The 24898-nt window shown below is 40.4% G+C and overlaps 1 protein-coding gene across 1 annotated transcript in view; it reads right to left on the bottom strand.

Moving 5' to 3' along the window:
- SUSD4 (sushi domain containing 4) overlaps window positions 1-11533 on the bottom strand; it is a 32191-nt gene extending 20658 nt beyond the window's left edge. The window contains exons 1-3 of the mRNA XM_027911446.1: window positions 11461-11533; window positions 9986-10198; window positions 2520-2699 (exon numbers count right to left, since the gene is read on the bottom strand). Of these exons, the coding sequence (XP_027767247.1) occupies window positions 2520-2699; window positions 9986-10198; window positions 11461-11533 (466 nt within the window). The remainder of the gene's footprint in view (window positions 1-2519; window positions 2700-9985; window positions 10199-11460) is intronic.
- Between the last annotated feature and the right edge of the window lie 13365 nt (window positions 11534-24898).

Below are 24898 nucleotides of genomic sequence, written 5' to 3'. Positions count from 1 at the left end.
ACAATAATGTGGAGAAAAGATGACTAGTAATCAGGGAATGAAAAATAGCATTTTAAAGTTATGTGACTAATGGAAGCTGCATTATGGCAATCCATAAATAGGTCTCTTGCCACTACTAGGAATTTGTGAAGGATGTTCATAGGACGCCCTTAACTTCAAGCCTGAGGGGGAAAAGAAAATCAGTCTGAGAACTGAGAAAAAGTCTCAATAGCATTTCAGGCAGTCATTTCCTTGGAGCGGTCTTTTGAGGGAGAGGGACAAAACCAAAAGAAAACAACACAAAAAGCTTGAAAGATTTTTGCAGCATGCTGTACTGCCAGAGCAAAGGTTTTGATTGCTCTTTTACTAGCTGGTTTTGTCCCCACTCAAATAAAGCTTCAAGTGTCCTATCTACGGGATGCTGCTCGTACCCTGATCAGGTATGCCCCACACATAACACACTAATTCCTGCAAACTGAGCAGTCCACTGAGCAGGATGACATAAGCAGCCACCAGTGGGACAGAAAGAGCATAGATTGCCCGAGCAAGACCCAGCTTACTCTCCTCTGAACTGTATCAGGGAAAATTTTGTCCTGCTGGCTCAGAATTTTAATGCTCATTATGTTCCCTGTAGTGCAGAACAGAGATTTACTTGAATTTGTATGACAGCCAAGCATTTGTGAAAATTCTTAGGTCTCCAAACAACTCAAGCTGCTTGAATACTTGATTTTGGCTTCTTTTTTTGCCAGGTAATTCACATCATTCCAGATCAGTAATTAATTTTATCATCTTATTGCAAAAATAGAGGTTGGATTCTTATACGGTCTATAATCCTTTATCACTGCTCGGGCAGAAGAAAAAGGCATCTTAGTGTCATAAGACTCCCCTGCCTGTTGTAATCAAAGGGCCATAGAAATGTAACTGACAGGCTACCTAGTGCAAGTAGACAAGTGGGTTTGATCTTATTAGTGTTTGATGTAGCAAAAAAAAAAATCTGTGGACAATTTTGCAGCAAGAATTTGGCAAAATAGTTCAGATACTTGAATCTGAATTGCCTATCCTGTGCATGTCTGGTAATCATAGTACTTGGGTCTTGTGCAATTGATTTCTTGACTTGTATTAGCACTGCTTTTATACTGGAAAGCAGTTAATATCAAATATGGAGTAGGAGCAGTTGATTGTGCTTCACAGTATAAATACAAGACGAAAGCAACAAGCCAAGGGGTACTTGGGGATCTTCTGCTTACACAGTTAATACTGTCTGTCCTGAAGTTTCCACCTGGACCTTTGGCAAACAAGTACCTGCAAATTAATCTTTCGACTATTCATCTCACCTAACCCTAAGAGTCTGAATATACTTGAATTAGATGCAAGGTGCACCCACTCTCAAACAAGGGCTGTACACTTCATACCATCACACGTGATGCCACTGATGACAAGAGACCCAAAAACTGGTGTCCACTCTTTCTACGGGTTCATGAAAATTCTTCTTTGCTGTTAGCACTATTCAGATACAATGTGGACATCTAAAACACTGTGCTATTCTGCTAATATGCCTAAATTTCTGCCATAGTCGAAGACAGGATGTTGGGGGACAGTCTGGTGTGCTGTCACTCCTGAGAAGGGTCCTAGTTCCCCTGAGTGTCTGCCCTCACTCTGCAAATTGATGGGATGGTGTAATTAAGTGACTACAGAGAACTGTTAGCTTCAAGAGCTGACATAAGGGTTTGAGGTAAGTTAAGACTTTTTCTCCTCAGCAGAGACAGTTAAAATCTCTCGATGCTGCTCAGTGGGCCAAGCTTGTTAGCAAGATGTGAACTGATTAAAACGAAGTCAGTGGTACTAACACGTGCTTATCAGAAATGTGAAGGTAAAAGGAGCCTAAGGTTATTGAATTTCCGTTCACTAAAGCTGGCTTATCCCCAGTCTTTTCTCACAGTCACAATTCTCACAGCTGGGCAGGGATCCCATGCTGTTGACACTACTAGTCCTATAGTTAATGGCTTTTCTGGCCAGAATCACTCTGGTACACACCCTGAATTTTTAGTCAATAGCTACAGGTTTAATGGACTGTGAACCTAATCAACAGTTCTGCTGAAAACTCTGACAGAAGAACAGGTTCCAGCCTCTCTCCCTCTGCACAAGGCAAAGAAAGATAAATTGCAGCTAGAAGCTTAAATCTTTCCACAAATTAATTAGTGAAAAAATGTCAGTTGCCCATCAGATCTTTTGCTGAACTTCTGACTGATTACCCTGGTTGTTTTTTTCTTTTTAATGCAATGTATTTGTGTCAGATTTACAAACAAAAAGTAATATTTAAAGTAGTATTTTAAGTATGGGTATGTTCAGAAAGCAGCATCTTCTTTCCTGCAGTGAGCAACATGGAAGAGAAATCAAAAAAATCTTAGCAGCAGAATTATTCAAATACTGCACTGTGGAGTTCATCAGATCACTGACATTCTTACAACTGTAGGAAAAAATATCGGCAAACTATCACAAGATGCATGAGCTATAAAACAGAATGTGCTGGAGTACTAAACCTTGACATAAAGGTAGGTTATCCCATGTTCCATCGTCTTGACATATGGAAACCATATTGTCTAAGTCAGGGTAACGGATCTGGAATCCTTCATGACAGCTGATTATTAACTTATCGCCAGTCCTGTATGTCTTGTTATGAATCTCTGCATCTTCAACATGAGGAACAAGGCAATCTGTGACTTCATGAAAAAAAGAAATAGTAACTTAATTAAAAAAACATGGCTAACTGTTCAGTAATCAAGCTCTTAAACAAAAGTTAGCATTTAAGTGCTCTGCTTAAACTGTTTTGAAAATACACGCATTTCAGTAAAAATGCCCTTTCCCTAGTTAAGTACAATTTACAGTCTATAGCACTGCAGTAGAAGCCGAGGTGCTATAATAATGGATCATTTCCCCAGCCTTTTTTAAACAAACAAAACTAGGAGCTTTTAGGGAGATTGTTGTTAATTTTGGCCCTCCATTCACCATGAGTGCAAATTACACCCCAGTGTCTGACAATCCCAGGGTCCCATGTGAAGGCAGACTCTTTGACAGCACTAAGGACAGGACGAAAGAAAATACAGATATGGCACGAGGGACACAGAAAGACTGCTGTTTTAGCAGAGACACAGATGAAAATCAGGTACATTTACAAGGGTTTATCCAGCTCCATTCCACAGAGTTCGTTATAAGAATGTCTTCACATTAACCTCATTGATTATGTTTTAAATCAGATAGTTTTATGTGCTTGCATTCATATGCCTTTAGAGGACACGATTTTTAAGGTCCTGAGCAGCATCTCAAGTGCTTGTAGAAGACCCTCAGCAAGGGACTAAAAACCTGTAGTGATATAAAGGCACAGGCTCTATTTGCTGTCTGTGACACACGTATCAGACAGTCATATATCTCTCTGTATATGCCAGTGCTAAAGACACCAAATATAGAATAAAACCCAGAAGACTGAAAGATGTGGAAAGTGGAAGGGTGAGATGGAGGAAGAATCCCTCTGCTAATACTAAATAATTGAGAAACAAGCCAAGAGGGTATGAGGGAATAGACCAGGTGACTCAAAGTTTATCCTCATCAAAAATGCAAAGTGAGATTAAACAGAAGAGACGAAAAGACTAAATACTGGGAGAGAATTTCTGTTTGTCTTCCAGCAGTCGATCCATGACAGAGATGGTGATAAAAGTTTCCAGGCACCAAAACTCCAGAAGTACTTAAAATAAAAGAAAGACACTAAAAATATTATAAGCCTGTGTTATGCTGCTTTCCCCCCCAATACTTCTACCATGAAAGACAATTATCTTAATTCAGGAATGCAATATTTATTGCGAAAAAAAAGAGTTTCAGAAGTCCATTGAGATTTGCATAAAAGAGAAAGTTTCTGCCACTTTCATGGGTAAGTCTTGCTAAAGGGGAACAGGCAAAGCTAAATTTTTATTTAGCAATTAATTGTGAGTATGCACAAAGTAAAGCTATGCTGACAGCTTGTTTGTTTCTGTAGAAGCCCAAGTAGAAACAAGATAAACTGTCATTTAGCATAGCACACACAAACTACTAAGAACAAATGTATTTCATAATGTATTTACTTAGTTAGGCAAACTAGGGTGATCTATTACTCTGAGACTCCAGGACTAAATTTTACAAACATGAAGTGGGAGAGTATCGCTTTCCCAATTGACGTATACTTTCCTTTGTGCTTTCCCATCACAGGGATGTTTTTTAAAACACATTGTACTTAGCTAACTTCTGGTATTGGGCCTGGACATACTACTGGTTAAAAATTCTTCCATTTCTCTTTTTACTTTCAGCTTCTTGGCAGCTGCTGCAGGTGCCTCCTGCTGCTGGTAATGGGAAGGGCTGGCAGCCTGCCAGGCAAGCTGAGAAACTGCAGCAAGAAGTTTTCTTAGAATTTATTCATTTATAAATGCCCAAGTCTGGGAGGATCTGTACCCTAACAGGAGGCTATACCAAGGGTGCAAACATCACTTTCAAAGACTGAACACTTTTCTCTCACTCTCTCTAGCAAGTTAATCAGCAGATGAGACAGCAGAGGATACCCCACAAGAAATGCCTTATACTAAGCCTTAAATACTGCCACGAAGAGGCTGTCCTGGGCACCCTTGAGGATGGGATGAGATACATGGAGAACCTGCTTGGCAGCCACACAGGAGGAGGTCAGAGATAGATGCCAGAAGGTAACATCAGTGAACACCTCACTGTCTTGACATAACAGCTTCCTGTTGCTCTACAAATAAAGGAGGTATGTATACACATGGTGCAGTAAAATACAAGATTTCACTCCCAAAGTGGGGGAAATTGATTCCGTAGCTATGATCTTTTATAGCGACTTCATCCCCATTATTCCAAGTAACAGGTACAGATCAAACTGTTTCAATCGTCTAGATGTTGGCAAAGAACAGTGATAAGTTGCTCACTGCACCCACCGTCCTCTGCCTGCAAAATCCTGTCTGACTTTGGTAACAGGCTTATTACAAGCCCCAGCTAAATGCCAGACCATTGGACCACAGTATTACAGCTCTTTTTCCTGATGCCTTGCAAGCAAATGCTTTCCCACTGGCTGAATTCATATTGTTTAGCACTTAGTCAGGCATAAATTGCAGTAGCCACCTCTCCGCAAACGACTGGATTAGCTGGCACCAATTCTGCTTGGAAAAGCTGAAAGTAAGTGACTGAATTTTAAAATGTCCTGTCCTAGAAAATAAACTACTTTAGTCTAAGAATTTTTAAGCAAATCCGTGGAAGCTGCTAAACCATTTAAGGAAATACATGGTCTTTAGCCAGCATTGAACAGCAAAGGCTATGGCTTACACTCTTTCCTGGCAGTTTTACATGATCTGCTTATATCTACCATGTGAGAATTAAAATGGGTCAGCCAAAAGAACACATTTCTTATCTTGGAGGGGCAGAAAGAGCTGGGTTACAGACAGCAGGCTCAGCACCCTGCCAAGTGCAAGGACTCATCTTGACCTAACTTTCATGAAGATGCAGCTTTTTGTATGATAGGAGCTCTAGCCTGTAGCAAAACAAGTGTGTCCCCCATCAAAGGAATATTGGTCTGAAGACTAAAATTTGTTAATCACTATAGTTATAGTGTGTTCCTTCATGTGCAAACCATGCATCATCTCTCAGAACTGCCCGTGGGGAAGGAGGACCACCTTGCCTCCTCCCAGGGGCACTTGGGCCACAACAGCAACTCAGAAGGAAGGCATGACCTAGACACCGTGGAGACAGCCACATCATCCATGAGTACCAGCTGGTTTGGGACGGCTTGTGTCTATTGCAAGCGAGCCCTTACCATCCAAAAACTGTCCCCGCTCCATGCTACTCCAGAAGGTGCTTGAAGGATTTGCTTGGAGTACTACTGGAAGTTGGCCAAACCCACATTAGGGAGTTTTCTAATACGGTAAGAGTGTGTACAATTGGAAAACAGTGCCCTGGTCTGTGCTCTGACACTGTTTTATTTAGTAGCCTGTACATAAATTCAAATGCAGAGGTCCACTGCTCCTATGTATCTCACTGTGGAGTGGTCTCTGAATTAGCCTTGCTTACATCTAGTGACACCACTGACAGGCTGGAACAGAGAGAAACAGCAAGGAGAGATAAAAGAAACATAATGAAGAATGGGTTTAGTGCAGGGACAGCTCATCTGGACCCTTTGCTCTTAAAAGTAAATATTTAAGGTCAGTATTGTCTCTTGCTTTTTTAATAGTGTTAAATCCATAGTAGTGTTTTATTAGGATAGTTCTGTGGATGGCAAACACAGTATTATAGGGCATATTAAATAACACTTTCCCTTTATTGTCTTTGCTTGTATTACAACAGTGCAGAGATTTTACCTGTGGCTATTGTTCTGCAGCACAGAGTTACAAGCATAGAGTGCTCATAACCAGGCTTAAGAATCAGTTGGTAAGACAGGTAAGAGATGGGGAAATAAAAATATTGCAGTCATCTCACAGATCCAGGGACAAAGGTAAAGAAAAATGAGGGCTGAATGTCCTACAGGAAAGCTGTAGCCAAACTATGTACCAGTCCACTACTTTCACTGCAGGTTTATCTCCCTGGTCAGTGGGATAAGAAGGCACTGAGGACATCTCAAAGGCATCTGCCTGAAGAAGCACAGAGACAGAAGGGCACAACTCTTCTCTTGGTTGCCATCTCCAAGCAGACTATAAATTTAGATTCAATCTCATAGGAAAGAGCTAACATTTGTTCCAAGTAGGGCAACAGCCTCAGCAGCCACGTTATCACAGTGGGAGGAGATGAGATTAAAGTGTGAACAATATGACATACTGCTCTTAAACAGTAAATACAAAATTCCCACCTTAGAGGTTTGGTATTTATGTGCATAACCATATTAGAATTGATGGAAGTTACAGTCACAACATGCTGTAGATCAACAAGAAAACATAACTTGAAGCACACAGATTTTTGACAGGGCATTTATTTGGCACCTAGTCGTGCAACTTTATTCTCATACTGACACTTAAAATCTCCTGCCTCTTAACGAGAAATGACAGACCTATAAAATCAAATTGATTGGGTGAAGAGCTCCAGGCAAACGTATTAATTCTAAAATCAATTACGTTCTGGAACAGGTTGCTTTACTTCCTTTGGTAAATAACATCCATTTGTGATTAGAGATTGTTCTAGTAAACACATAAAGACAATTAAACATACATAACATACAGACATAAAATTATCCTAAGTTGAATCTAAATTATCCTAAGTTGAATCTAAACTCCCGAGAATAAATGAGCCACAAAGTATTGAGCATTTTTAGCGTGCAAGCTCAGCTGGCAATATCTGACATTTATATATCGCGGTACGAGAGGCATGTAGAGCAGAGCATGGCACACAGAGCAGTCAGCCCCCACAGTAAATGCAGCATAAAGTTTATTTCACCTTGTGATAGGTATTGATGAATGGTACAACATTAGCTTCTTCCTTCTCCAGGATTTGCTAGAAATTTCAGATTTCTTTCTATATATCATTACAGAATTTCTGCAATGTAGACTTTTATGTATGTCGTTAGGCAGCTGAGAATTGCAAACCCTGTTATTGTTCTTTCTTAACTGTTCTCCAGATGCACCGTGTTCCTACACCTCCCTGCCATGCCCCTCTGTCACGGTTCTGCTCCCAGTATGCAAAAGGATCACTCTAAAAATCACTTAAGCAAATGCTTGGGTCTCATGGACTGCCACTGAGCCTTTGTTTAGTATTTCTTCTGAATCAATGTGATTGCAGAATTACTGTGCATCAGATAGAAGAACTAATTCTGTAATCTAATTTCTTTTTTTCTACTGCCAAAGCCTAGGATTGTTTTAATAACACCTGGGTATTATTATAATGTTAATCAGGAAAGTACTTAAGCACTTGCTTCACTAAATCCTAAATCAGGGTCCTACTCTTTGGCCCAAATAGTAGAATACATTTTTGCATATGCCTAATTCTGAGCACAGAACTTTAACAAGACTAATCACATAATTACAGTTATGCTCGAGCTTAAGTGCTTTGCTTGATCAGAGCATTGGGTAGCAATCCTTTTTAAGTGTTCTGTGCTGGAAAGTAATTATTGTCACTTAAGCAACTGTTGTCACATCATCCATCACACTCTCATTTTCCAATTTCTTTCTTTTTTGAAAACACCTGGGTCAATTGTTGAACACACTGACATTGGTGACAGTTTTGCTTTTGACGGCATTGTGATCAGAAACTTCCTCCGCAGATTTCCACTGAATATTGAACATTTAATAAAACACATTAATGCTTATTTTAACAACTGCAGTGGATGATACAGGTAACATTTCAAAGATGTATAAAAAATCCCTAGAAGCTACCTGCAGTGGTTAAGAAAACAGATTTTCCAAGCATTAAAGCTTTTTCTGGTAGCTTGAATAGCCAGTTTAGACAGACGCTGCTGTCACTCTACATGCATTTTTTTCTTAAATAACCACAAGATGAAAGACAAGGACATTTAGGAAAAATGTCTGTACAGGAGAGGGCATGATTTTCATACAGAAGTTACTTTAAAGGCATCAGGTAGCTGACCCATGAGGCCACATGATGTGTTATTGGCCACCCTTTGCCTTTTACGTTCCAGACATCAGCTGCCTTCTCAGTGCGAACCACAGGACAGCTCACAACTGTGACCCGTGCAGCCTGTGGCCTCACACATGTCCAGGAGACCGTATTTTACCAAGACCTCTCCTGCCAACAGGCAGCTACCTGAAAGCCCATGGACTAGTTACCACCTGCCTCTGGCTACTCTCTGCAATATCTCATGCACCACTTTCTCACAGGCCTTTGCTCTGGGTTGTTCCCTTCACATGCACCTCCTGAGTGTGCTCCTCCCAGGTCTTGCTTGATCCTGCTGGGGCACATCCCTTTGCACACCCCTGCCCTGGTACAGGCTTCTCACACTCACCCACCCACTACCATAAATAAACACTTGTAGTTTTTATACACGCTGAGTGATGCATGATCCTATGCAGTAAGTGTGTTTATGAGCCACTTAAGTCTTTGAATACTTTTGAATGAAGTCCATATATTTACCAGATTTTAAATGGTGAAATAGAATTTATCTTGCTCAGCCCTGAAGACAATGAGGCAATGGTTAATGACTTTGGTGGAGGAGTCACAAAGCTAAAATGTACGCACTCGATTTAACTAACACTTTTCATGTCTGTTGATTTTAATAGTTTGACCAAAAATAAATCAACCACAAGGTCATGTTATATCTTCAATATACTTGGTGAAATAAATAATTTGTGCTGCTTACGTGTACCTTGGCCAAAATTTACACTTATGAAATTCAAATTAATCCTGCCTCTAAGTCCTAGAAGAAGAAAGTACTTTAATGTCCTGATTATTTACAACCAAATACAATTTCAAGTATAGAATACAATAAAAATCAATTGGTTTATGCCATAATTGTTTGAATTATCTCAGAGTAAACTTCTACCCTGACTTTAAACCTCTGCTGTCTATGCATATTCGATTTTTCTACTTGACTTACACACACATTATGAAACAAAATTGCTTAAAATTCCCGATTAGCAGGAGCAGTAACATTGGAAATGGATTTTATTTTTCTAGTAAACCATTGCAGAAAGAAATATTAAGTGGGCAGCTTTAATAAATAGTTATATACGGTTTACTTACATTGGAGTTTGTCTTTTTTCTCTGCATTAATTTGTAAGTACTTAAAAGGAGACATGGAGACATGAATTATCCTTTTTTTTTTTTTTCTTTCACATTTATGTCCCTTTCAACACATGCGCATGCACACACACAGTCTCTCACGGTACCAGTTTAACTAACAAATGGGATTATGATGGGAAACTAAAGTACGTATCCAGTAAGACACAGTGAAATGGACTCCAGCCTTTTCTGTTTTGTCCTGAGATACAGAGATATGGTACATGGACAAGTGAGAACTGCTTGAAGAAAACTGGCTTACCTTCTTGTAGGCACACAGGTTTATCACTTGGTTTCCAGCTCAGGGAGCCATTAAAGTGTCTCACACAAAGTTTTTTGGAAGTACCGTTAAGCCTGTATCCTTCTTGGCAATGAAACCGAACCACCACACTTTCAAAGAAAACACCTGCACTGGGTGTCTTGTATCCATGTTCAGGAGCTCCAGGATCAGCACAAGCTTGTAGGTCATCAAACCCTATGTCAGACAAACATACAATCAAACTGTGTTCATTTACTCCTCGTGCAGCCATAGTCACGCTTTTCCTAGTTTTATCCATCTATCATGGGGACCTTGTGCCTTCCATTACTGACCACTAGCAATCCTGTTTGGGTACCAGGTACTCCAGGGCCAGGAGAGGACTAACCCCCAGCTACAGATGAAATGCTCAGGTGACAGAAATACTCCTGTCTTTTCATGCAGCTACTGAGGAAGCAAAGTCAACCACACGCCTCAGTAGCTGACCTGGATAAAAATAAAGCACTTGACCCAACCTACCAGTGGGATTGCTCAGTAATGTATCTGTAATTACTTTTGGGGACTATGGGATTTTGGAGGTCTGGTACAGTCAGTGGAAAGAATAATAATGTGTCAGAAGCAGAGAGGAAGAGGAAATAAATAAAGGGGCATGAAACCTAACTGCCATCCAAAGATACAGTAATCCAAATAGGAGAAGAACTGGGAGATTTCAAGATTGACAGGAGATCTATCACAGGGGAAAGGGTCACTGTGATGTTGGGTGTATTTGACCCCCCCTATCACATAATCTTGCTGGCCCTATTACAGTTTTAAAACACAGTTCTGGGAGTGCTATACCACTGCATTGACACCAGAAGGGAGTTTGTAAAGCCCTTTACTTTCCCAAAATTAACTGTAAAATAACAAACTGAACCCCACCAGTTGCAATCATTAAATGTGACTGTTCATCACTTTATCAACCTCATTACAATGCCATTTGCATAAACGGAAGCTTTTTTTACTGCAAAGCAACAAAGGTTTAGTGCAGCACTGAACAAGCGCTGCATACTGAAAAAGCAAATAGCTCTGGAACAGGAACAGCAGGGGGGCAATTAATGCCGGTAGGAGGGATGCCTGGAAAATGTGAAAATCATTGCACTGTAGTTTTAATGTTTTGATTTTAAAAGAATACTATCAGAGAGCCTCAGCTACTTCCTGCATGATAAGGCTGAGTGCCTCCATGGTACAGCCAGAGAAAAGGAAGATATTACAGTAAAGGACTTTTCAAAATAAATCTCTGTTTCCCGAGGCTAAATCATCCCTTTCGAATCACTCCCACCCAAAGTCTCGTTGTGACACTGTAGCAGCCAAATGGAGAGCACTGAAGGTGACAAAGGGCTCTGGCATTTGAACACTGTATGTCTCCATTCAGTGCCCTGGCTGACAGCTGCCAGTGGAGAATATAAGAGACCCACACCAATCCACTTTGTATGTCCAGTTACCTGCTCCTGGTCGCAGAGGCAGGGAACGCTGTCGGGTCACCAGAGCAGATTGCATCTTTATGACTCCATACATCGCTGATTTTATGTGTGCCCAGGTCCTGTGCTGAACTCCCCAACCAGGCTACAATTTCCAGAAGGTGACCTGATGGCCAGGAATGCCTATGTGCCATGTGTGCTGGAGAGAGCCATCACCTACAGCCAGCCTCTGTCCCTCTGCAGTGCTCCAATGCCCACGGTTCTTCTCCTGAAGAGATTTTACTAGCATTCCTTCTCTGTTGAAGCAGCACAAGAGCAGCAGAGCATCTGCCCTTACGTGGCTTTACTCCTCCAGCCAGTGAAGTTAATCATGAGAACTGAAGGGCCAGTGCAGTAACCAAGTCAAACACATTTCTGAACTTCACAGCTCAAGTCCTCAAGTGCAAATTGCGCAAGACTCTCTGTCATTTGCTAACATGACGAGCAAGGAGAAGTACAGTCATTACATTCATGGGATTACACACTGCAGGAAATATTAACAGAGAAGGGCTGTCCATTTTTACCGGAGATTAAAAAGAAGCTTCTTATGCTTCAGACAGCAAACCCACATCCTTTAATAATGCCAGCGATGATCTTAATTATTTTCCATTAAACCAAGGGATAACATGACATTTAGATCAATTTTGTTACTTCACTAATCTCAGAATTTGCAATCAGGCACGGAATATTGCAATGCACCTTGAAATACATGTTCTTTCTTCCAAGCTGCATCAGGGAAAAGTACACAACTGCCTGCTGCTTTGCCTCCGCAACAACAGAAAAGAGAAATGTGCTGAGGTCACACACAATTTGCCTGGCAAAAAAAATGAGCCAAGCTTGTTTCTCAGTTTTCATTAAGTCAAATATGCAAAGTTAGAGATTTTGCAACCGTCAGCACAAAACAAAACATAGAAGGCAAGAATGCTTTCTTCCCTGGTGCAGGCTAATTTTACGACCCTGTTGCCACTTTTCTGGTGACCTTTCACAAGTGAAGATTTTCATTCCTCCTAGGGATCCTTTTGCATTAAGTTGGTCTCTTAGGTTCCTGAGTGCAGTTTGTGAGCAGACAAATCTAACCCCAAGGGGAATTCCCAAGTAGAAACTGGAACACGAATGAGGAAAATTGAATTATGTACCCTCTAGTCTCTACAAAGTCAGTAGCCAGTTATTATTCAGCTACTGAATAAGAGATGACACAAGGAATCGGCCCAGGATCACTGCTTCCTTGGCTTGTTACTGAAGCGAGGAAGAAAGAAAAAGCCTCAGGGAATAGTCAGTTAGGCAGATTACACATGCAATACAGTAACTTCTCATGGTAAGATGATGAAAGCAAAGCATACAAAACTATAACCGCATCCTTTCTCCACAGATACCAACAGTAGACTTGGCCCAAATCTTAGTCCTATGGAAATCAGTGGGAGGCACTTGTATGGGAAGCTTCTTTGTGAAGGTGTATATGATCCAGGCACAAAGCAGTGAAGCCAGTGTTGTGCCACCTCATCCTGTGCTTTGGCTGAGAGGGAAGCAAGGACGTGTGTGGGAGGTGCAGCGACACTCCCACTGAAACGCCCGGGGGACTTGTCACTGGACACTGTGCTGAGGATCTCCCAGTGCACTGAGGGCACTCCAGGTGTTCTGAAGGAGCAACTACAACCATCTATAGAAGCCAGGAACTGCTCTGATTTTCACCAGAGTTGCTCCTCTCCTGCACAAGAGGTGTGCTCAATGTTTCAGCAGCTATTTAGCTGACAGCTAAGTCCATCAGTCTTGTACCAGTTTCTGGTACAATATTTAAGAATGAAATATTTAAGTGTGAAATTTAATTTAAGAATGAAATATTTAAGTATGAAATTTCTGGTACAATATTTAAGAACAATATTGCTGAAACATCCCTGAGAATTTCAGTTCTTTTTAATGATAGCAGGCTTGGACACTTTACATAATAATCCCTTCCACACAATCTCATATAGTTAAGCTCCACCCTTTCAAAAGTAGTAAATATGTCTTCAATGAGATACAGCTTGGTAGATGGTTTTGGTTTTTTTTCTTCCTATCTTTGGTTTCTCTCCTTTTTCAAAGCTGTGCATTTAACAGCAGCTACTCAAAGTTGTGATACAGTATTTTTCTAATGACAAGAGTAATCCTACATTGTAGATGAGATGCTACAGACATCTTATGCTTTGATCCCTTTAGAATTTAATGAAAACAGCCAAAAAACTTTTCAACCAGAGCCACAAGATAAGTCTTTGGAAGGAACCATAAAAGTTACATAAAAGCAAAAGCCAATCTTTTGGCTATAATAGAAAAGTGTTGCCCTTCAGCAAAAAGTATATCAAATAAGATAAAAAATAACTCAGAACTACAATGGCTTCTGCTTCTTTATAAACTCTTCTATGAATCTTTGGGGAAAAGAAGACTACTGGACTTTTTCTCATGTTTGCTGAGAGGGAATGGAGAATCATCACCACCTTCTAGTAAAAACTATACAACACACTTGTCAAATAAAGCAGTAAATTTTTATGTTGCCTTCATAGTAAAAATTTACTATGGTCAGCAGCCATCAAAATCAACACTACATCAGTATCAGCAACTTTATGGTATGCTGATGTATGGCTTTAAATCCCTAAAGTAAAGACTACACAACTACTGCTGGAACTGACCATTTCAGTAACCAAAATCGTTTAATATTTAGTCCAAGTTGCAGGACCTTTAATGGATATTGTGTAAAACATAATGTAGAATAATGCCTTCTGGTAAGGTTATCGAGTACATCAGGTTATCATCACCAGTAAAGCATGGAGTTGATACAGAATATATTTGGGTTGTGGTATTTACCATATTTCTACTGTTGGACCAAACAGAGGTCATCAGAAAACAGCAATGCTCTTAACCTAGATGAAACACAAGCATATTATAAATTTACCTAAATTTCTTGGTATTGTCAGTTAGATAAATGATATCAAATTAATCAGAAGACTGAAAAATAAGCAATGCCCTCCTTGGGGTGTAAAATGAACCATTGTAAATAATTTGAACAGACTATTTCTAGAATTCAGCATTGTACATTTTTAAACATGTAATGATTCATCTCATCCCCCATGAAAAGCTTGAAATGTTGGAATCCAGGAGAAAATTACATATTTCTGATGACAAGAAATCATGATAGCCACAACTGAACTTCAGACATGCCTGAAATAGGCAAGAGGAAGAATCCCTCAGTTCATCCCATAAATCTGTATTTCTCTGCTTCTTTTTCTCAGTTTCACTTTTGGTTTTCCTTGTTTCCCTCTTCCATCACCTCCATGTCTTACAGCTCCTTTTAAATTCATGGTGATGGTGGGGTCATTTCTAATCTAGATTTGATGGACTTCTTTGCCTCTAAGGCTGCTATATAACATTTCACTGACATACTGATAATGGATGTGAGCTCAGAACTGGCTCCACTCATTCTTGAACAGAGGCATCACACTCGTTGCAGTTTGTTACATACACACAGTGAATGAGAAGTGACACATAACGTGTAATAATATTAAAGATATAGACTAATTTTTTCAATATTTGTCTTCAGTAGGAAGGAAAATGAGCTTCTTGTACAGCAACACCTGCACTTGGGTTCACTAAATCAGCAAGTCCTCGCTATCCTGGTCAGGGGTAGAGGGAGGGAAAGGCTTCACAGCCTGAGGCAGGACCAGACTGCCTGCACGCACATTTTATAAGGAGTCTGTAAACACTGCAGGAGCAGGTTATCTTAGGCCAGCTCTCAGTAAAAAGCCATTCTGGGACTAAAACAGAGGGGCCACAAGTGCAAACATGCCAAGGGTTTGCTTGTCTTGTACAAAGGAAAAGTCGTTTTCATCCCTTATGAATTTCTGCCCCGTTTCTGCGAAAGCCACGCAGGCACCACGGTTTGTCCCTCTGGCTGTTTATGCTTCCTCGCTGTTGATGACGTTAACTGAACTATCCATGTACCCCAGTAACAAGAAAAGGAAGGATGTGCTTCGATTAGCATCTAGCCTTGGAAGTGAAATGAATTTATAAACCTATGATTTCATTAGTGAAATGCCTGCTAAAATCTAAACTCTCTCTAATCCCTTAAGGGTCACTAATTCTTAAGCTTCCCTGAGACTTCAGCAGCTTTGTAAAACCCTGCCCTGTTTAAGATGTGAATCACAAACTCCCTTGCTATCCCTGCAGAACATGCTCCCAACTCCCAGCACTGTTGGATTTCCCTCCTCACTTGGCTGAGCCTTATCCAGGAGAGCCTAACAAGCCAATGGAAGAAACATAAAAGTTCAAGTTATTTTGTAGAAGAAACAGAACAAAAGAGAAAAAAAGCAAAAAAGACCTCTGGGGGCAGGTACTGTGCTTAAGACACTGATCTAGAGTTGCTGATCTATCAAATCAGGAACACCATGATGCTTCATTCTCCTCACCCAAGTGTCACGGCAGGAAAAAAAGAAAATCAACTGCAATGCAGTTCCCGAGTACCAAACCCACCCATCTACAATGAAAAATGAACATGCAAGCCCTACTCGAAGGGCAACAGGCTCCAAGAGAGGCAACTGGTCATTCACAAGGCTGAAAGGTTGCCTCATTTGCAATTCCTCTTTTTTCTTATATTTCATCCTCTCTTCTCCCACAGCCCTGGCCTCCCACCTATGTTCTCCATATTCCTTCACCCCAACCCACCCCAAGCCAACTCAACACCTGCCATTGCACCCTCCTATTAAGACCTCTATGCTCCCAAATCTTGCCCACCACCATGCTCACCACCTCCCTTTCTCCTCTTCTCCATGAGCACTTGGAAAGGGGCAGTCACTCAGAGATGCTCCTAAGAGTGACGGTAAGATCAACCTTAAAATTTCTACTCAGGTGTGACAAGTGCCTGGGCATTTCTGTGCTAAAACAAACTGACATCTCCCTAGAAAGCCTAAGGATTGCTGCTCCCTCCAGAGTGGGCACAGGGGAAGGAATGTAAGGAGTCATAAGCAGGACAAAACACCCATGGAAGACAAAAGAGGTCTCGGAACCATGCAGGAGCTGCTTCTGCATGGTAACATCACCAGGGAGAACGGGGGACAAGCTGCAGTGTCAGCAGGGCAGGTTTGAGGGCCCTGCATAGATGATTGCAAATGTAATAACCAGCATCTTTATTTCAGGGATCGTGCCTCCAATTAGTTACTCCAATTACTGTTCAACACTCATGGATGACAGCATACCCCAGCTGGTGCCTGACCAGTGTCATGCAGCAGGAAACAAGCTGAATTTTCTACCAACGGAGGCGATCACCATTTTAAAACTTGAACGTGAACCTTGATACAGGATTCTTTTATTGCCTTAACATTAGGCTAATGCATGATCAAAACCCACTTAAAATTGGCTGGAAAAGGAAGATCGTTCACAATACAATCAGCAAAGCACTTCAGTAAACCCACAGCAAACTAAAAAGATGCATTTGTTTTTTCTCGAAAATGAGTTTCTTCTAATTAACATCTTAAACAGCGTAGGCCTATCCCTTTAATCATAAGTTCTCACAATTAATATAGCTATGTCATCATAGTAAATAAGCCATTTCATTTATAATGCAAGAAGCACTTGTTACTTCCAGCCTTTTGTAATCCAACAAGTCTGACTGCATAATTTATAAACCCTTAAGAAATGTCATAATGCTGCTCTGTGATCCTCTGAACTTCCCATCACTCAAACGAAAAACAAAAGGCAGAAAGTGAATTTGCTGGTGATTCTGCTGAAAGAGATCTCTCCTTCTGTGTTCTCGTTACAGAAAGTTACCATGGCTATCCTGGGATATGATTCAGAGTAAATAGAAATCAATTTAACATACAGTAAATCCCCCAACCTCCTCCCAGTTTCTAAAATTTTAAATGAGATGTTTAGTTTTCTAACAAAGCCACTGAAAATGATAAAACTTGTAATCTGAGGCCTAAACTGAGGTCAATTCAAATCAAGTGTGAGGCAGAAATAATGAAAAACCCGAAGACAGAGTCTGGTCAGCTTTCTGCAAATATAAGGTGAATATTTTCTTTATCTCCATTTATTCAGCTAGGTCAGTTTAATGACTAGTTCTATTCAAGTTGCAAGCTCTAAGAAATTTAAAAAGTATAAAACTAGAGGGTTTCTTTCTATTTTGTGAAAAAGAAGCATTGACTTCTTCAATTTCCAATAATATTTCATGTTTCTAAGTGAATTTAATATATAAAATGTGCTTAAATAAGCTTATCTTTTTGATTATTTATTATAAATAATTTAAAATACTTTAAAATGTTTCTTCTTGGAAATGGTAGCTCCACACTTCTCATCCAAACACTGAATATCTATGAATTCTTATTCCTGACAAACATGCTTTGACATGGATGACTAATTTTTGAAACAATTCAATTTTAAAAAATAATCAAACCACATCTTTCACCTCAACAAAAGCTAGGATGCAGTAAAGGCATGCTAAGCTCTATATATGCTTCAATAAATGGGCACATACCTAACACATCCTCCCACTCATTTTCCTGATAAGGCACTGTAATAAAGATGGTATTTGACAACATGTGCTTGTTGACTGCTGACCTATAAGAATCATCATAAGGAGTTAAATATGTACAAATCCAAAATATAAAATATTAATGTATCGCTTATGCCAAGATTTTCTTTTTACTGATCTAAATGAATAAGTGACCTCATTACTTGGATTTAAACCAACCAACCCCATTTATACTTTCATCTTCAGATGTAACATTTTATATATTATATGTCTAAGGATTTCATTAGAGTTGCAATATTGTTGACGGGGGAATCCAGCCTTAGGTCACTAAACCGGACTAATAACAACGTAGAAAGCTACTAACAAAAAAGTGCCAAATAAAATATACCAATATTCCCATAATTTCAAGAATGTTACGGGTCTGCTCTGTTTTTAAAAAGCAGTATCTAAGTACTGTTGTTTATCTGTCCTATATTTTTAGCACTCTGGAAAAAATTAATTACTGTGAGTTATTTTAAACAATTTTAGTCTAGATATGCAACCCTTAGGAAATATAGAAAAAAAAAAAAAGAATCATGAGCTAGTTACTATAGTAGTATTTCTTCTAGCCAATAGCATATAATATTATTCATCATAGCAAATCCAAAGTGACGAAATGTCACATTGTTCAGCATAGATCCTTGTTTCTATAAGATGCAGAAAACAAATACTCAGGGGTATGAGTTGGGGGTTTGGTATTTATGCTCTAATAACTACAGACTTCCCTAGACAATACTGTATTTTTGTTGTACACCACAGTATGGTAATCCAACAATTTTTTGCTTTTCAGCTGTGCTATATAAATTGATTTTATACTTTCCCAAGACCAGGCAGAATTGGATACAGGGACAACCAGGATTAATGTGTGAATATTGTAATATTAAACTTTTATATGAATTGCATACTAGAGAAGACTGAGAGACACGGAATTTAAAAAGCTGGTACATAACTAAAACAGGAGAGTAGGAACTGTTTCAAGCTTTTGCACTGATTCCTTATCACAAATCCTATGATGCTTCTGGGTACTCTGACAGCTCTTATGCCCTACAGTGATTTTTCTCTATATGCACCCACCCATGAAACCATGACCTTTTCTCTTAGATGGGACCCCATTGCAGTCATCCATTTTTCATTCACCTTTTCCTTTGTGTATGTTTTGCTTGCTGGTACTTGTTTTGGTTAACCTTGAAAAGTGGTGACATTATCTACCTACAGGTCTAGAAGATGTAAAGGAAGACAAGGTGGCTTTGCTGGTTCACCAGGTATTTTCCACATGAGGACTGGCATTGCACCTTTCACAATTGCTTCACATCACCCTGTAAAGCATTTCTACTCAAGTAAAGCTTTTAGGAAGCAAGCAGATAATATCCACTGGGGAAAAAAAAAAAAAAACACCACACCCTTAATGATTTTGGTCCTAATCTGGACCCAAGGAGAACTTCTGATTTGCTTCTGTATTGAAAAGTGACTGTATGTTTCTATATTCTGCTAGTACTCTTAGCATTAAGCAGAGGTTTTAGTCTGTTGATTCCCTTCATGAGAATGCATTCTCTGAAGTAAAATGAAACATAGTTGTCTTGCTAAATTGTATAGAAAGGCAACAGGAATCCAGTTGGGCACTAATAATGAAGTATTGTCATCATACCAAATAATTTTTAACTTAAGTTACTCATTTAGAGTGCTCTTTCCTGTGAGTTATTCTGCCCATACTGGAAAAATCAGTGGTAGTTTAAGATGATGCAGAAGCATATTTTTTCCCTTTCTTTTTGATTCATAATTGTGTTCAACTTAATTCTCGTGTGTCCATTTTTGTCGTACAGTCCTCCCCAAGCATCGCCCATTGGCCACAAGGATGGCAGGCTGCTCACAGCATCGGAGCAAGCAACTCAGAGCAAAGTCCCAGAAGAGGCAGTGACCAAGATGGAATCATTTATAATTAAAACATTGTGCCACTACACAGTCATCACTTTTAACCCCCTAAAAAAATTCCATAAAAATGTCAATGACAAATCCCACTGGCACACTCTCAATTTTTGTGGCATCATCAAAAAATTATTGGTGTGTGAAGTCCTCTCTGGTCCAGTATTTCCCTCTCAACACAATCTGTTTCCCCTCTAGCCAGTTTCCCATCAGTTCTTCAATTCTTCTATGAATCCAAATCTTCACAAACACTTTCCCTGGTGACAGTTTGAAAAGTCAAGACAGACGATATCTGGTGCACTTCCCATCCCTGGGAAACCAGCTGTGTCTCAGGAGATTAGCAGATTAGCCTGACATAATATTTCTTTTAATAGAGCTATGCTTTATTTTATATCATACCTCCAAGGTTTTTAACCTCACTATCTTAAAACAACTCTAAAATCTTATGAATTATTGAAGCAAGAGAACCAAGCCCCTGATTGCCCACATCCTGGGGTTTTCTCTTTTTTTTTTTTTTTTTCTCTATAATCCGTGGGTATTACAGATAGTGTTTTAGGGAACTACTGAAAGTCAGTCCCTTTTAGTTATATGGCAGTGACCTTATACAGAAGAGGAGGAAGCTGAGGACAGAAAAGAAACCGAAGAAACTGGAGCAGGAACAGCAGGAGCAACTTGGCAAAGGTACAGAGATGGGATGTAGCAACATACAAAAATATGTTAGCCTGGAAGCTGATTGATAGCTGTTTGGAGGGTGATACCACTAGGATGTAAGAGAGAAAGAGATAGGAACACAAGAAGAAGCCCAGTATGGTTCCCAAGAGGCTAAAACGTGGAACTGGAGAGAGACAAGTGGGAAGAGAGGGAAAAACCCTCAGTCACACGCAACTAAGCTAAGAGGATAGGCAGTGCCTGCAACAGGAACAGGGCATCAGTGCCAGGAAGATGCCTGGCAGAACAACTTTGGAGGCTGGCAACACACTGTGAGAGCCTTCCCAAGGGTTAATGGCCTACCCTTTCGGATCAGAAGAACCTGGGTGTTTTTTTTTCTGATGACACCTCTAAAAACTATACAGTCCATAACACACACAGCATTGACAACACAGAAGCTGAGACTGTCAGATTAAGTCTGATACACTTTATATAACATTTACACATCACTGTTAGTTGAAAAACTGAGAGATATGGCATTCATGTGCACAGATAATAGGTATTGCTAAGCCACCTGATGCTCAAAATATTTTCATAAAAGCCAATCTGAAAATCACATGTATTAGTTAAATTTAAAGATTATATGCTTCAAAAAGCATTCACATCCCTACCTATCATGAAAATAGGCTCTCATCATTTTGAAGAACTAGAGGAAGAATAAGCTGTTATTAAATTTTTATGGTACTGTAAGTTGATTAACTGGGAACTAGGAAAGGTCTAGAGGTAGCAAAGTAGTAGTTCTTTGTTCTTATTCAAGGGACAAGAGCTTTAACCACATAAACAAGCCATTTATTTAAAATAATTTTTCTTAATAGATATTCATTTGAGGATTTCTGCAGCTTCTCTTTCCCCAGAGTGTTAGATGGTTCTTTTCAGAGCAACAGCTGCAGCAAACCTAGTTAAAATAAAAAGCAGGCGGCACACAGATCCATACATATGCTTTGCGAGAAACAGGCAGCATATCCAGATTTATGTGTGTGCCAGTCCCCTAGGATGTCGTAATTGTGTTTGTTCTTTTAATAACCTTAGGCTCCAGTAATCAGAATAAGACATCCTACGCTGAAGCTAATGCTTCATTCTTAGTTTACCTCACCATCCTGAATTATATAGTAAGCAGACTTAAATAAATGCAGGAGTCTGGCTGCCTCCTTATACCAGATTCCAGCCACGCGCATAATAGGTTGCCTGATTTAATTCTGGGTCTCTCTTTTCAAATCTTACTTTCTTTTTACAAAATATTTGGCCATTTCTTTTTATGCAGATTTTCGAGCCCGCCTTCCAGCATTCAGCGAATTGCAGACTCCCTGATACAAACAACACATCAAGCTTCCTGACTTACAAGAGCTGTTCGGTTATTTAGACAATTTTGTTCTTCCTAATTATTATATCTACACTTTACATTTACAGCCTCTTTCTATAAATGTATCCCAAATAACTGAGCTAGTTAAGCAGCTTATTAAGTAGGCATGGCCTTCCAGTAGCTATTGTGACTACAGCATGCCAGTTCTAATCTTATGATCAGAAATGATTTTTAACTCCTATAACCAGACTACAGATTACCTTAAAATGAAGACAGGCGAATATATTTCCAGTTTACATGAGGGGCACTGAAACAAACAGAGGTCATAAATAGCATGGGCCAATGGAACAGCTGTGAGTAGAAAGCCAAACCCCAGTCAGCCAGTACCTAGTCCAATGTGTCATACTATACAATGACTAAAACTGAGCTGAACACACCTAAATATACTCCAACTTGCAGTGTCTGACTGCCTTAGAAAGACTTTTTTTTTCCATAATCTGACCATCTTGAACCTTGTTTGAGACCAGAGATGAACTGCTTTAGGAATGTCAGAAATTATAGAATCATAAAATGCTTTGTGTTGGAAGGAATTTTAAAGACAACCTAGTTCCAACCCCCCAGCCATCAGCAAGGACACCTTCCACTAGCCCAAGCTGCTCAAAGCCCCATCAAACCTGGCCTTGAACACTTCTATGGATGGGGTATCCACAACTTCTTGGGCAACTTGTGCCAGTGCCTCACCACCCAATTCCTGCAAAATTCTTGCTGGATTAGGCAAGACTAATTGTCTTTGTTTGTTACACATGAAATGCATGGGTACTTTTGGCCCCAAATAACTCAAAAACAGTTTCAGAATAAAACTCCAGGTTTGGTTGTTGATAATGCTAGTGGAAAAAGAATGGTACGTGCATCAGTTCCCTGACCACCACACTATGTCACCCCTTTGCTCTTCATCATTACCAATCTTACTGTCCTCCTGAGAACAATAACATCCCTTTGTTTCCATACCTCCTCTATCCTCACCCAGCTCTCTTGGGTGCCTCTTTCCAAAAACCTCTCTTAAAATAATTTCCTTTCTCATTCTGACTGATGGGAATCACCCAACATGATTTGACATCTAGCGTCTGATGCCAAAACTGCCTTTCTAGAACTGCCTTGAATCCCATATCTCTGTGTTATTCCCAGTAATGTCTCTGCCAGGACCCCAAGGGCATTGACAGGCACTAATGGCACTGACTGGCCCCACCTGGAAACCCCCACTCACACCCTCAGCCCATGGCCCCTGAGCTCCAGGCAGCTCAGGCCTGTGCTTTGGCTGGTGAGAGCACAGCCCCAGTTCCCTTCACTGCCTCTCCTTTCCTTTCTTTGCGAAGTTCAAGCCTCTCAGCCTGTTCTTCCTCACCACATGTTCCACTCTCCATTCTTTCTGTGCCCTAATTTTCTTCTACATTCTCCCCAGGATATACTTTTGGTTGCCTAGTTTCTTCTCAAGCTTGAATTTATATTTTTATGACATCTCCCTATTCCCCCTTTTCCTCATTTATGTCAAGCTGTCTTTTAAACTCCATCTCAAAACCCCACTTATTTAAATTATCCTTTGCCAGGGACAGCTGCTTTCCACTTTGAGGGCTGTTCTCCATGAGGTCTTTGAGTTTAGGTTGTTAAAATCCACAGACAAAAAAGCATCTTGCCACATCTGGTGGTCTCTGACACAGTCCACCATAACCTTGGCCTGAAAATGTTAATCTTTTACTTATTTTTTTTTTTTTATTCCTGGGAAAAAAAAAAACAACACCTTTCTTCACTTGTGATTAATTTTCTGTGAATATGTCACCGTACCTAAAAACAGGGAGGCTGCCATTGATCTGATTTGGCTTATTCTTAAGAAATACTTGTTGCTGGCATGAAAAGCAGGATCTCTGCTCCTGATTTCTGACTCAAGCCACTTCGTAGCCTCCATGCTGCTCACCAAAGACATATCAATCATCACACATCAGGCAGAAGTGACCTCCAGAGGTAGTTACGAGTTCCCACACTGAGATGTCGCTATGTGGTGTGAAGCACACGGCTTGACCTAAAGATCTTTCCCACTCACAAAGCAGGCCTGTCCTTCAGGCATTTAGACCTACTGCTCTCATAAAATGCATCATCTTGTGCCTGATTAGCACAAGGAGTTGCAGTGACCAGGTCTCATCGCTGGATCTTGCGGGTCTTGTGGGTCCTTCCAGTCCCAGCCCCGCTCCAACTGCCTGTGCCACCACTGCAGCCTCACTCCAGCACTGACCCTCCTGCAGCGATGAGACCTGGCCACTGCAGCTGCGATGGCGGTTGCAGTCCTGATCCGCTGAGGCGGTGGTAGAGGCCTGGGTGGGAGAAGTCCCATGGAGTGAGGGAAGGAGATCCTCGACGTGCCGAGCGAAGTCCGAGTATGATCTTTTAGTGGGCTCAGGGTAGGTGGGAACACCTCTGATACCTCCCCTGGGGTGGGGAGTTCTTCACTGGATTTTTATTACTGGATCAGGGGACATTTCAAGAGTCTCTGACACCTTCTAAGCACAGGTGGATCCATTATGGCCATCAGCAGAGATGAATATCTTCAGGCCACATGTGTGATGTTTCCCTGACCTGATGTTTCCCTGAGCGGAGTTGTCACAGATGAGTCATTTGTGTAAGGACAAAGAAACAACACCCAACCCTCACAGGGCAGGTGGGCATCACCTCTGAGTTAGCAGCCTTCCAGTCTTTTCACACTGATGGATACATTCTTCTCCTAGGAGAACTATCCTTATCTGAAGTCCCTCCCCACAGCCTAAATTAGTATGCATATCTGGAGAAAAAAGAAAAAAGCAGATACCAGAGTCTTTGTGTAACCCAGAACAGACTGCTATATTTGTGGAAGGGGTAAGGCAGAACATGAAGAGCGAGGAGAGCAGCTGGCAACCTGAAGTCTCATGAATATTTGT

The sequence above is a fragment of the Empidonax traillii genome, unplaced genomic scaffold, assembly GCF_003031625.1.
Source record: "Empidonax traillii isolate 1590-97213 ecotype Southwest subspecies unplaced genomic scaffold, ASM303162v1 scaffold31:size1920502, whole genome shotgun sequence".
Taxonomy (NCBI): Eukaryota; Metazoa; Chordata; class Aves; order Passeriformes; family Tyrannidae; genus Empidonax; species Empidonax traillii.
The sequence above is the reverse complement of the archived record's forward strand: the minus strand, read 5'-3'. Positions and strand labels throughout refer to the sequence as shown.